Consider the following 12,317-nt stretch of genomic DNA (forward strand, 5'->3'; position numbering starts at 1 on the left):
CCCCTTTGGCTCCCTAATTTGTACTCGGCCTCCTCCGCAGGGCTGACATCACGAGAGGCCGCTTTCTGAATGGCCAATCGCCTTCTTCTTTGCCTCTTCATTGGTCAAGGGGGCATTTTACCAAATTTAGCCAGGCCACTCCCGGCTGCAGCAAAGATTGGGGGTGGGGGGATTAAGAAGCCAGAGGGAGAAACTCAAGCCCTCCAGAGAGGGATGGCAAGGGGCTGAGGGCGGGCCGCTCACAGAGGGGGCCAGGGGCCCGGCCACGGAGCACCTGTTGCAAGCCAGCAGGCAGAGAGTTAAAAATAGGACCAAGACCAAGCCGGTCTCCCTTCGGGGTGCGGACGCACGCGCACTCCACTTCCCCCCACGCTGGGTACAGAGCAGGGGCTGCCAAGGACAGTCTTTGCTGCCAGCTAGTCCTCTGGGGGGTGGTCAGGGTGGGGAGTTCCAAGGCAGAGAGTGCAGGGAGCCTGCCCCCATCTTCTCCCCTCCCCAACAGCTTCCTCAGCTTGACCCCTGACTTGGGGACTTGGGAACAGTTTGTGGAGCCGATGCCGTTGCTCACTTGTTGACGGTGGGATCCTCTTTCCTGTGAGTTGAGGCTGCCTCATGGGGGGAGGCCAAGCGGTAGCCCCCCCCCCCCACTTTTCCTCTGCCCCACAGGAGACACTCTGGCCAGCAGGCTACAGGAGAGCAAAGCAAGACTGTGGGGAGGGGGGCGGAGTAGGGAGAGTCTTGTGGGGAAAGTGCAGGGGCCCCCCATGCAGCTCCCCCCATGCACACCTGAGGCCAAGGAATGGCTCAGCCGCTGTTTCATCTAGGGTGAAAGGCAGGCAGAGGGGGCCTTGCATTGGCTGGGGGTCCCGGTCCCCAAAGTGCAGGGTGGGAGGGCCTTGACGGATAGCAGCAGGTGCCCCCGCCCCCTTCCTCCGCCTATTAATAGGCATTCCTGAGGAAGCGGCTGAGGCGGCCAGCCGGCATCTCTAAATAAGGCAGAGAAGCGGCTGGCTGGGGGGCGGGGGAGAGAGGTGGGTCTCCCTCCCCCAAGCTTGGAGCATCACCAGTTTTATTGGGGGGGGCAGCAAAGCACCCCCAGCAGAAGGGGCCCCACAAAAAACAGAGTGAAAGGATTCCCTTGAGTTCTGGTGTCTTATTAATGCCAGGGACTTCAGGTATTGGTACAACAAGGTGTGTATTGAACTTCTCTAACACCAAGAAAAGTCAACAGTTCCTCCCTCGTGCCTGCTTGCTCTATCGCTTTCGGTCTCCTTGTAACTTCCTGATTCCCGTTTAGTTGCTCCTCCCCTGTTCCAATCCCTTAATTAAGATTACATTTCACTACATCCCCCCTTTTGAGTTAACAACAGTTTCATTTTTAATTATACTAACAGCATTAAACTATAAGCTATCGACATTCTCTATGAACTTCCTACCTTGAGGTGGTGAGTAGACTGTCAACCACCCCAATAGCACCTGGGGATTATTCTGCCCCATTGCAGGTTGCTATTGCTTCTATAGGGGAAAGAGGTCAATCTCTGTAACAAGCTGGTTTCTGAATCACTACCTCTTGAGGTCATTCTGACAGGGTTTGAAGGTGGAGGAGAAGATTTGCTAAGTGTAGACTGAACTGGACCGGGGTCGGACACTGGTGAGTCAGTTCTGGTCTGGTGACCTGTGGCTGAGCTTTGCACGTTGTCTGGGCTTTCAGTTTCTGGAGCTTTCGTTGGTGGTGTTTTTGAACATTCTTCTGGTACAAGTTGCAAATGTCTTCTGTTTCTCCTAAGTGTTCCAGTACTGGTTTCTACAAGGTATGATCGTGGTGTTTGACTCTGTTTCAAAACTATTGCAGGATCAGACCATTCCTTTTTGTCATCGAGCTTTATTCTCACCTGCGACCCAGTGGTGAGCTTTGGCAATGTCTAAACTCCATGATGTTAATCATAATGTCTCTTGTATGCAGCTTTTGCCTTCTCATCCGTAGCATGGACTTTCTTCAAATCAGGCCATTGAGGATAAAAAGTTGTTGCCAAAGTTGGAAGTGGCATTAGTAGTTGTCGACCCATTATCAACTGTGCAGGACTATATCCAGTTGCATTTATTGGAGTAGCACGATAGGTCAATAACGCCAGAAAAGGATCTTCTTGTTTTAAAATTTGCTTTGCTGTTGTACCGCTCTTTCTGCCTCTCTATTGGACTGTGGGAAGTGGAGGCTAGCTGTAACATGTTTGAAATTGTATGTTTTTGCAAATCGAGCAAACTCTTCCCCTGCAAATTGCGGAGCGTTGTCAGTCACGAGGACCTCTGGACAACCCCACCTGGCAAATATATTCTTTAAGCAGTTAATAACTGTACTGCTGGTCATGTCAGTAATATGTGCTATTTCCAGGTATCTTGAGAAGTAATCAATGGCGACTAAATACCTGCGTCCTTGCAGTTCACAAATGTCAGCTCCAACCCTTTCCCAAGGTCTATCTGGTAGTGAAGTAACTATCTGTTTGCGACAGAATTCACAGGTTTGTATCAGGGTCTTGAGATCCTGACCTGTTTGTGGCCACCAAACGGAAATTTGGGCTCTTTTCCTGGTAAGTCCTTGGTGACCAGCATGCTGCAGTGTTTCTTGTTTCTTCTGTGGTGGGATAACAATGCGGTCACCATGACGAAGTAGCCCCTGGGATTCTGTGAGGCATCCCCGTTCAGCAAAATAGGGCTTGAGTTCACTTGGTATACTTGTGTTGCGACCAACCTGTTCTCACGAATTCCAGTACCTTTTGTAGCTCTGCATCAGAGGTGGTAAGAGCCTGTAACTGTTGGAGTAAGGAATCCGAAATTGGCTTCAAGCTTTGCACAGCGGTTTCATAACATGCAACCTCTTCTACAAGTGCAAATGAATCAGCTTCAATAGTCTTCAGTGGATGTTGGGCCAGCGTGCCTGCAACGACTAGAGTTTTGCCTGGACGGTATTCTGCCTGCGGGTTAAATCTCATCAGACGCAGAAGGCATCTTATTGGTACTTTGTCCAAGTCTTTACAATTTATCAAGGGTACCAAAGGTTTATGATCTGTGAAAAGCTGGAAGGAGCCTAGACCATAAAGATATTTGGAAAATATTTTGTATGTCCAAACGGCTGCTAAACACTCTTTTTCAATTTGGGCATAATGCGTCCTGGAATCTGTCTGTGTTCTTGAGCAAAATGTGACAGGTTTCAATTCTCCTTCAAATTCTTGGAGAAGCACACCTCCCAGGCCATAGCTGCTTGAGTCTGCACTCACAACAGTGTGGCGAGTGACATCATAAAATGCTAGAACAGGAGTCTGAGTCAGAAGCTGTTTTATCTTCAAGAATGCTGCATCGTGATGTGGGCCCCAGTGCCAAGCAACATCCGCCTTCAGCAAGTCATTTAACGGATGTAAGACCTCTGCTAGGTTTGGCAAGAATCGGCCCAAATAATGTACCATGCCTAGGAAACGTTTAAAATCAGTAGTGGAGTTGGGAGGGTCCATCCCCAAAATAGCTTCGTTACATTTTCCATAGGTCTGGCCTGATGCCATGTTCATCTATGGAGTGACCAAGATAAGTGAGAGTCTTCTGGAGTAGGAGGCATTTTGAATCCTTCAGCTTCAGGCCTGCCTGTCGTAGCGTGTCTAGAACCTTGTCCAGTCGAGCATCATGCTCTTCCTCTGTGTGGCCATACACCAAGATATCGTCCATGTACACAGACACACCATCCAGATGCTGCAACAGTCGAGTCATTTCTCTTTGGACCAACTCTGCGGAACTGGAAATTCTAAAAGGCAATCGATGAAAAAAGTACTGGCCAAATGGTGTGATGAAGGTAGTTAATTTTGCACTGTCTGGATCCAAGTGGATCTGCCAGAATCCACTTGCTGCATCCAGTAGTGAAAATATGCGATCGCCAGCTAGCCGTGGAAGGATGTCATCAATAGTAGGAAGGGTATACTTTTGTCTTTTTACTGCTTTATTAAGCTGCTTCAGATCTACGCAGATTCGCACTGAACCATCCTTTTGGGGTACAGGCACCATTGGAGCACACCAATAAGTGGGCTCTGTAATTGGCTCTATAACCCCACAGTAAACCATCCTATCTAGTTCAGCTGTCACTTTAGGAAGCAGGGGGACTGATATGGTTCTGGCTGTGCTGACAGCATAAGGTACGGCATTTTCCTTTAACCTTATCTTTATTGGGGCAATCTGTAGTGTCCCGGCTCAGTAGGTTGTTACATTGGGCTCGAAGCACATAGACTTTAAAACTGCAGTTCTCTGCCTTGTATTGAGTTTGAGTGTGGAATATCCTGCGCAACTCAGGCTCGCTCTCCCAGGACTTGAAAATACTGAGGACGTTTGATGGAGTGGAGGAGGACTTTTAAGGCGTCTATAGACTGACTCTGGGATAACACTGACATCTGCCCTGGTGTCTATTTTGAAGTCTAGAGAAAGACCATGGATTTGTAATGATCATGGATTTGTAATGACCATGGGTCAGTAGTGGAGCAGTGGGCTGGTCCCAAAAAAACCTGATCTGGGGTGCTGTCTTGTTTTGTGACTTCTCTCATCCCATGAGTACGACATACAACAGCAAAATGGCCTATCCTTTTACATTTGTGGCACTCAGCAGTCTTTGCTGGACACGCAGCTCTCTGAGCAGGCCCTTTTCTGCAGCGTGTGCACTTAGGGGCTTGTTTTGGAGGATAGGGAGATTGCTTGTGTGGTTTAGTGGGGTATTTCTGGGAAGGTTTTAAGCCCATCTCCATCCGACTAGAGTATTTGGGAAACCGCGTTTTATGAGATATTTCCTGAAGCCCTGCAAATGCTCCTTGGTCATGGACTTGTCCCCTGTTCAGTTCCTGATCTTTTGTGTTGCCCCTTCTAGGTGAGGTCACTTTTCAGCTGTAGTTGCTGGGATAGGTCTTCTCTGATGAAAGCAGGCCCTCTCAAGAATGAGGTCCCGTTTGGGCACAAAATAGCCATCAAATTTCCCCAGGTCATCCTTGTCCGCATCAGCAGTGAAAGCAAAGGAGGTAAAGATCTGCTCTGCCTGTGGGCCTGTTGCATAGATTAGGGAGCAAACCCGGATTTCTCCGGCTTCTGCATTCAGTTTTGTTGCAATCCTGTAGCGAGAGAAGCGCTGTTTCCAGTCAGGCCATCCAGCAAACCTACTAAAGTCGAAGGCTTCTGGTGGGGAAGACTTTGCCATTGCAGGCCCTGCCTGCCTGTAGCAACAAGGTATTTATTGAACTTCTATAACACAAAGAAAAGTCAACAGTTCCTCCCTGGTGCCTGCTTGCTCTATTTCTCTGTCTCCTCGTAACTTCCTGTTTCATTGCTCCTCCCCTGTTCCAATCCCTTAATTAAGATTGCATTTCACTACAGCTGCTGCAGTCGTCTTTTTTGCAGGCTTCCCAGAGGCACCTGGTTGGCCACGGTGTGAACAGACTGCTGGACTTGATGGGCCTCGGTCTGATCCAGCAGGGCTTTTCTTAGGTTTTCATGTAAAGTCTGTGAGACTCTCTTTTAAGGCCCTCGCTCGAATTGGAGGTGGCGTTAAACCATGAAGCTGTTTTCTAGTGGGGCAGACCCTCGCTCCATCACGGTCAGAACTGCCCACTCAGACGGGCAGCAGATCTCCAGGGTCTCGGGCAGACAGTGGTCTTCCCCATCACCTCCTGCCTGGTGCTTCGTAGCTGGAGGTGCCAAGGATTGAACCCGAGACTTCCCGCGCGCCAAGCAGGGTTTTTTTCCTTTGTCTCCGAGGAAGAGGGCCGCTGCTAAGTGCCTGGCGAGGGCCGGCCAGCTTCTCCGGCCTGGGCCAGAGGACTCGGCCGCGCCTTCCCACCTGACCCAAACGCACTGGCCGCTTTGAGACGAGGACGCAAGTCGGGCCCTGGCCTCCCTCGCAGGGGGGGTGAGAGCAGAGAAAGGGAGGACAGCGTTGTCAGCCGGTTTGACCGCTGATGTGGTAAAACAGGGGTTCGTGGGGGGGAGAGAGAGACCCGAGATCGTTCGTTATCAAGAAAAAACAGTTTATTTGCAGCTGCTGACTCAGAGGCCCTAGTGGGCAGAAATCTCTGAGTCCCGATCATACTGAGGAAGGGATATTTATCCAAATTCAAGATATGACAACCCATCAACTTCCAGGGTAAAGCTGATGGCACTACAGACATAGAGGCGGCTCAGTACAGTTGCAGTTTCATCCAGTTCCTCCTGTCATTGTTTATAGTTCGCTCTGACACTCCATGGCTCTTAACCCACTTCCTTAAAGCACACAGAGAGCAAGCCTGTATCTAGATCACTGGTTCCCAACCAGGGGTCCGTGGACCCCCAGGGGTCCGCGAGAACTAAATTAAGGTCGGCGAAACAAAGTTATAAACCCATAATAAATTAATATTTTCAATTAAAAGTTCTCTATTATAAAAATATATATTCAAATATCATTCTAAGTTTAATGTTTAACTAAGAGTTATGATTAAAGTTTATTTTCAAATTCTCAAAATTTTTATTTTGAACCTTGGGGTCCCTGCACCGAACAAAAAAGTCCTAGTGGTCCCTGGTCAAAAAAAGGTTGGGAACCACTGATCTAGGTAGACATTCCTCCCCCCAGCTGCCCTAGCAGTCTGGATGCCAATTATTACCGGGAGGTCTTTGGGGCCACTGATACACCGCCAGCTGGGGAGAAAAGGGGGGCAGGGATCCGTGCCAATGAATCGGTGCAAGGGGCTCCGGAGCCTCCCGAGGAGGAGGCGCGTCCCCCGGGAAGTAGCCTTGCCTGCCCTTCCCGGAGTCGCTGCGGGCCGCCCGAAGGGCTGGAGGCGAGGGGTCGAGGCGCGGCTTTGCCCGGCCCCGCGCCGCGGGCGGCCCGCAGCGACTCCGGATTTGCTCTGACACTCCACTCCACAGTGGCCCCAAAGACCTCCCGGTAATAATTGGCATCCAGACTGCTAGGGCAGCTGGGGGAAGGAATGTCTACCTGGATACAGGCTTGCTCTCTGTGTGCTTTAAGGAAGTGGGTTAAGAGCCGTAGGGTGAAAACGCATGGTCGCTTTATCCTCCTTTAATCCCTGTTTCAGCCAGGATCAGACGCATGCGTTTCGCTTAATGTGTGTTCGATCCTGGTTAAAACAGGGATTAAAGGAGGATAAAGCGACCGTGCGTTTTCACCCTACGGCTCTTAACCCACTTCCTTAAAGCACACAGAGAGCAAGCCTGTATCTAGGTAGACATTCCTTCCCCCAGCTGCCCTAGCAGTCTGGATGCCAATTATTACCGGGAGGTCTTTGGGGCCACTGTTCCACCGCCAGCTGGGGAGAAAAGGGGGGCGGGGATCCGTGCCAATGGATCGGTGCAAGGGGCTCCGGAGCCTCCCGAGGAGGAGGCGCGTCCCCCGGGAAGTAGCCTTGCCTGCCCTTCCCGGAGTCGCTGCGCACCGCCCGCGGCGCGGGGCCGGGCAAAGCCGCGCCTCGACCCCTCGCCTCCAGCCCCTTCGGGCTGGAGGCGAGGGGTCGAGGCGCGGCTTTGCCCGGCCCCGCGCCGCGGGCGGCCCGCAGCGACTCCGGATCGGCTCCGCACGCCCGAGGTCGGCCTGGGAGGAGCTTCCCGACGGGGGCGGGGAGCGGCCGGAGCGGCCATCGCAGTCCGGCCGGGAGCCGAGCGAGCAAGGAAGGCAGGGCGGACGGACGGACGGACGGACGCGCCGCCCGGTGAGCCTGCCCTGCAGGGGCGGCGCGGGGCCCCTCCGAGCGCGCCCCCCGCGGGCGAGCCGGGAGCACCCCCGGGGTGCGCGGCCTGCAACCCCCCCCCCGACTCCTGCCCCGGACGGAGCCCCCGCCTCGCCGACCCGCGACGGCTCCTGGCAAGGGAGGCGGCCGGCGGGGCTTGCGCCCGGGCAGCCGCGCGCCGCTTCGCCCTTGCAGCGCTGCCTTCCTCCTCCTCCTCCTCCTCCTCCCAGAGGCTTCTGGCCCAGCCTGGGCTTCGTTGCAGCTGGCAGCTGCAGCGTGGGGGGGGGGCTCAGCCCCTGCCGAGGGACCCCCGCCCATTGGCCCGCCCGGCCTTGCCCAGAAAGGGCGTCGCGGAGCTGGGCACGGTGCCCAAGAGGGCCAGCCCCTGGGCGCCTTTCCCGTGAGGACCCTAAGCAGATGATGGGAGGGAGGCAAAGTCCAGTAGCACCTTAAAGACTAACAAGAATATTTTCTGGTAGGGTATGAGCTTTCGTGAGCCACAGCTCACTTCTTCAGATAAGGTATCTGAAGAAGTGAGCTGTGGCTCACGAAAGCTCATACCCTACCAGAAAATATTGCTGTTAGTCTTTAAGGTGCTACTGGACTCTTGCCCTTTTTGACTACTGCAAACAGACTAACACGGCTACCCACTGTGAATTATCTTGATGGGAGGGAGGGCACCCTGGCCATCTTCTGGGCGTGGGGTACGGGGGTCACTGGGTGTGTGTGTGGGGGGGGGGAGGTAGTTGTGAATCTCCGGCATTGTTCAGGGGGTTGGACTTGATGGCCCTGGTGGTCCCTTCCGACTCTATGAGTCTAAAGACGGGAGAGTCTCGGGTTAGAGGGGTTCAGAAAGGACCATCAAGTGGTGCCCGGGGCAGAGAAAGTAGGCAGAGAGGACTTTTCCTCCCTCTTCCAAGAGGCGATAACTCAAGGACACCCGATGACTTTGGCCGGGCAAGAGAGTCAGGGCTGACCAACAGTGGAGGTGGTGGCCCCCAGCGCATACAGTCTTCAGAGGGACTTAGGAGGAGAGGTCTATCAGTGGCTATTAGCCAGGGCTAGGCGAGGGAACCTCCACATTCAGAGGCAGTCAACCTCTGAATCCCAGAGCCAGGAGGCAACATCAGGGGAGGACCTCCACCTCTGTGTACTGTTGCCGGCCACCGCGACGGACACAGGATGCTGGACTAAGCGGACCACCGCTCCGATTCCAGCAGGGCTGCTCTGAGGCTCTTCCAGCACAACTTCAGCGGGGGGTGGTTCTCCTCTTGAGCCTTCTGACCTCAGTTCTCCTACCGGTCCCTTGAACTAAACAAGACCCTTCCTTAAGCTTTGCGGCCTGTCAGCCTCTCGCTCGTCTTTGGAGGGCCTGACCCCTCCCTCCAGCAGCCACCAGGCCCTGCTTCACACAGGACGGTTGTTTGGGGTGCCAGGCGAGGGCTCTGAAGAGAAGACTGAGAGGGGATATGATAACCATCTTCAAGTACTTGAAGGGCTGACATAGAGAGGAGGGTGCCGAGTTGATTTCTGGTGCCCCAGAAGGTCGGACCAGAAACAACGGGTTGAAATTAAATCAAAAGCGTTTCCGTCTAGACATTAGGAAGAGTTTTCTAACAGAGCGGTTACTCAGTGGAAGAGGCTTCCTTGGGAGGTGGTGAGCTCTCCATCCCTGGAGGTTTTAAAGCAGAGGCTAGATGGCCATCTGTCAGCAGTGCTGATTCTATGACCATAGGCAGTTCATGAGAAAGAGGGCACCTTGGCCATCTTCTGGGCGTGGAGTAGGGGGTCACTGTGTGTGTGGGGGGGGGTAGTTGTGAATTTCCTGTATTGTGCAGGGGGCTGGACTAGATGACCCTGGTGGTCCCTTCCAACTCTATGATTCTGGGGAGGAGCTCAGCCACCGGAGGGAGATTCTCCAGAGGCTTGCAGGTGGCTCCCAGGCCAGGCTGAGCGTATGCAGGCTGACCTAGCTGCCTTACACTGAATCAGACTCCCGGTCCATCAAGCTCCATATTGTCTACTCAGACTGGGGCAGCGGCTCTCCCGGGTCTCAGGCCAAGGAGAGTCTTTCATGTCACCTCCTGCCTGATCCCTTTAACGGGAGAGTCCGGGGATTGAGCCTGTGATGTTCTGTGTGCTAAGCAGAGGCTCTGCCACTGAGCCAGGCCACTCAAGCTCCGTGGTGACCGGCATCTCCTCTGCAGGGTCCCCGTGGTTGCAGCGCGATGGCATCGCGCATCTTCCACCGCCTGCGGCACGCGCTGACTGGGGAAAGCGAGCAGGAGGGCCTGCCCTATTGCGGCTCAGAAGTGGAGGAGTTTCCAGAAAGCTCCGAGCTGGAGGATGACACGGAGGGCCTCTCCACACGCCTCAGCGGCACCCTGAGCTTCACCAGCAACTATGAAGATGAGGAGGCAGAGGAAGGAGCAGCCCCTGGTGGGACCAGCCAGGACCTGGGAGAAGCCCTGGGGCCAGAACTGCTGGGCGTCGCTCCAGAGAACGGAGGTAGGGGGCTGGAGTGGGAGGTGGGACGGAGCCCCACTGGTGTAGCTGGACCTCTGCCCTCAAGCAGCAGCTGATGGTCAGAAACTGGTGGCAGTGGGCGCCTGCAGGCCCTGACAACGGAGGCAGCTAGTGGACAATATCTGGGGGCTTCGACCAGGCAGTGGGAACCCGGGGGGCAGGGGGTGTACCAGCCAGAGCAATGCAGTTCAGCCCCAGAGGAAAGCGCTGTTGAGTCCCACTCCTGACAGCTCCCTCTCTTGCCCCCCCTTTTGTTGCAGAGCACGGCCCCCCCGTGGCCGAGCGCCAGGGCAGCAACATGCTCACCCGGCAGCTGCAGGAGCTCTGGCGGAAATCGCGGGGCAGCCTCGTGCCCCAGCGCCTCCTCTTTGAGGTGACCAGCACTAACGTGGTCAATGAGCGCAGTTCCAAGTACGTGGTGAGTGAGGCGGCGGGAGGCCCCGGCTGGGGAGAGGGAGGCGCTTAGCAGAAGGGTCGCTGGCCAGGAGGCCGAAGGGGAGAAAGGGCGATGGTTTGGTTCTCCCTCCGAGGGGGGCAGGGGCGCAGCTTGGAGAGGAGAAAGGCCTGCCAGGATCGAGGCCTCCCTTGCCGCTCGTGCACCTGCCTGGGCTCTCGTGTTTCTCTGGGGCCTCTTGCCTTATGGGGAGGGGGGTTGGTGGGTTCTGGCCCTGACTCTTGTCTTCTTTCTTCCTGCTGCGAACTGGGGCACGGCTGGCTTAGAAGAGCCTCAGGTAACTGGCGCTGGGGGCTGCTTCCACTTCACCTGCCTTGGCAGCTTGTGGGGGTGTGCGCGGGGAGGGGGCGGCTGTCTCCCTCGAGGACTCGGGTAGCTTCTGGGCGCCTCCCCCTCACCTCTGCTGCCCCTCCCGCAGCTCTACACCATCTACTTGATCCGTGGGGGGCAGTTCGACAAGGCCCCCGCCACCATCGCCCGGCGCTACTCAGACTTTGAGCGGCTGAACCGGCATCTGCGCCGCCGCTTCGGCAGTGACATGGCCGGTGTGACGTTCCCGCGGAAGCGGCTGCGGCGCAACTTCGCGGCTGAGACAATCGCCAAGCGCAGCCGGGCATTCGAGCAGTTCCTGTCCCACCTGCACTCCGTGCCAGAAATCCGGCGATCCGCCGAGTTCCTGGAGTTCTTCTACTTGGACGATCTGCGGGTCGCCCAGCGCTCAACTTGCACGGGAACATACTGCGAGGCCCTGGCGGCATGGACCAACGCCCACCAGCTCCAGGACAAGCTGGGTGCCTGCCGCTCGCGCCACTTCCTGCTGACCCTGGCGGGGCTGGCCGTCTGCCACCAGGAGCTGGGCCAGCTGGCCGAGGCCAACGCTCACAGTGAGCAGGCCCTCCGGCTCCTGGAGGCCCAGGACAGCCACCCACTGCTGGCCCCCTTCCTGCAGGCCCACGTCTACCTGGCCTGGATGCTGGGCAAGGACAAGCGGCAGGCGGAAGCCCGTCTGCAAGGCCTCCAGGAAGCCGGGCTGGCCGGGCCACAGCCCCCCACCCTGAAGGAACTGCTTATCAAACAGCCGCTGCCCTGAGCCCAAAGGGAGGGCGCCCTGCCCGGCAACATTAGGGGCAGGAGTTGGGCAGCCCCCCTGGCTTCAGCCATCGGCAGCCATCTCTGCTGAGGAAGGAAGGCACGCTTGGGATTTGACCCAGGGCTTGGTTGTTTAGTCCAGGGATTCGCTGCCTCTGACAGGGGTTTTTAACACTACTTGAATGCTCGAGGGGACAAGGGACGGCAGCATCTGCCTCACGGGATGACACTAACCCCTGCCCAGCACAGGCAGGAAAGCCGTCGGGCAGGTAGGGAAGCCATTTCTGCCAGCCCCTGCTGCCGGTTTGAAAGGGAGGAACGATAGAGGTGTTGCTACCAGGGAACCAACAAAGGGAAGTCCAGAGGGGGGGCTGCACTGGAATTTCCTTTCCCCTGACAACGAGCTCCCAGTAGTAGTGGTCTCTCCAGGAAAGGGGGGGGGAATTGTCTCATTGTTGCCACCAGCACCCCCCTCAATAATGGCGCAGTAGGAAAGGGGTGGAGGGCTGGCCCTT

The 12,317-nt window shown here is 55.5% G+C and overlaps 1 protein-coding gene across 1 annotated transcript; it reads left to right on the plus strand.

Moving 5' to 3' along the window:
* The first annotated feature begins 9,961 nt into the window (after positions 1-9,961).
* Positions 9,962-11,803, plus strand: SNX21 (sorting nexin family member 21). The gene is made up of 3 exons (XM_056845122.1): positions 9,962-10,241; positions 10,520-10,677; positions 11,132-11,803. Exons 1-3 carry the CDS (start codon positions 9,962-9,964, stop codon positions 11,801-11,803), a joined length of 1,110 nt encoding a protein of 369 aa, XP_056701100.1.
* Positions 11,804-12,317: the final 514 nt, after the last annotated feature.

This window comes from Euleptes europaea, chromosome 2 (assembly GCF_029931775.1).
Source record: "Euleptes europaea isolate rEulEur1 chromosome 2, rEulEur1.hap1, whole genome shotgun sequence".
Classification (NCBI taxonomy): Eukaryota; Metazoa; Chordata; class Lepidosauria; order Squamata; family Sphaerodactylidae; genus Euleptes; species Euleptes europaea.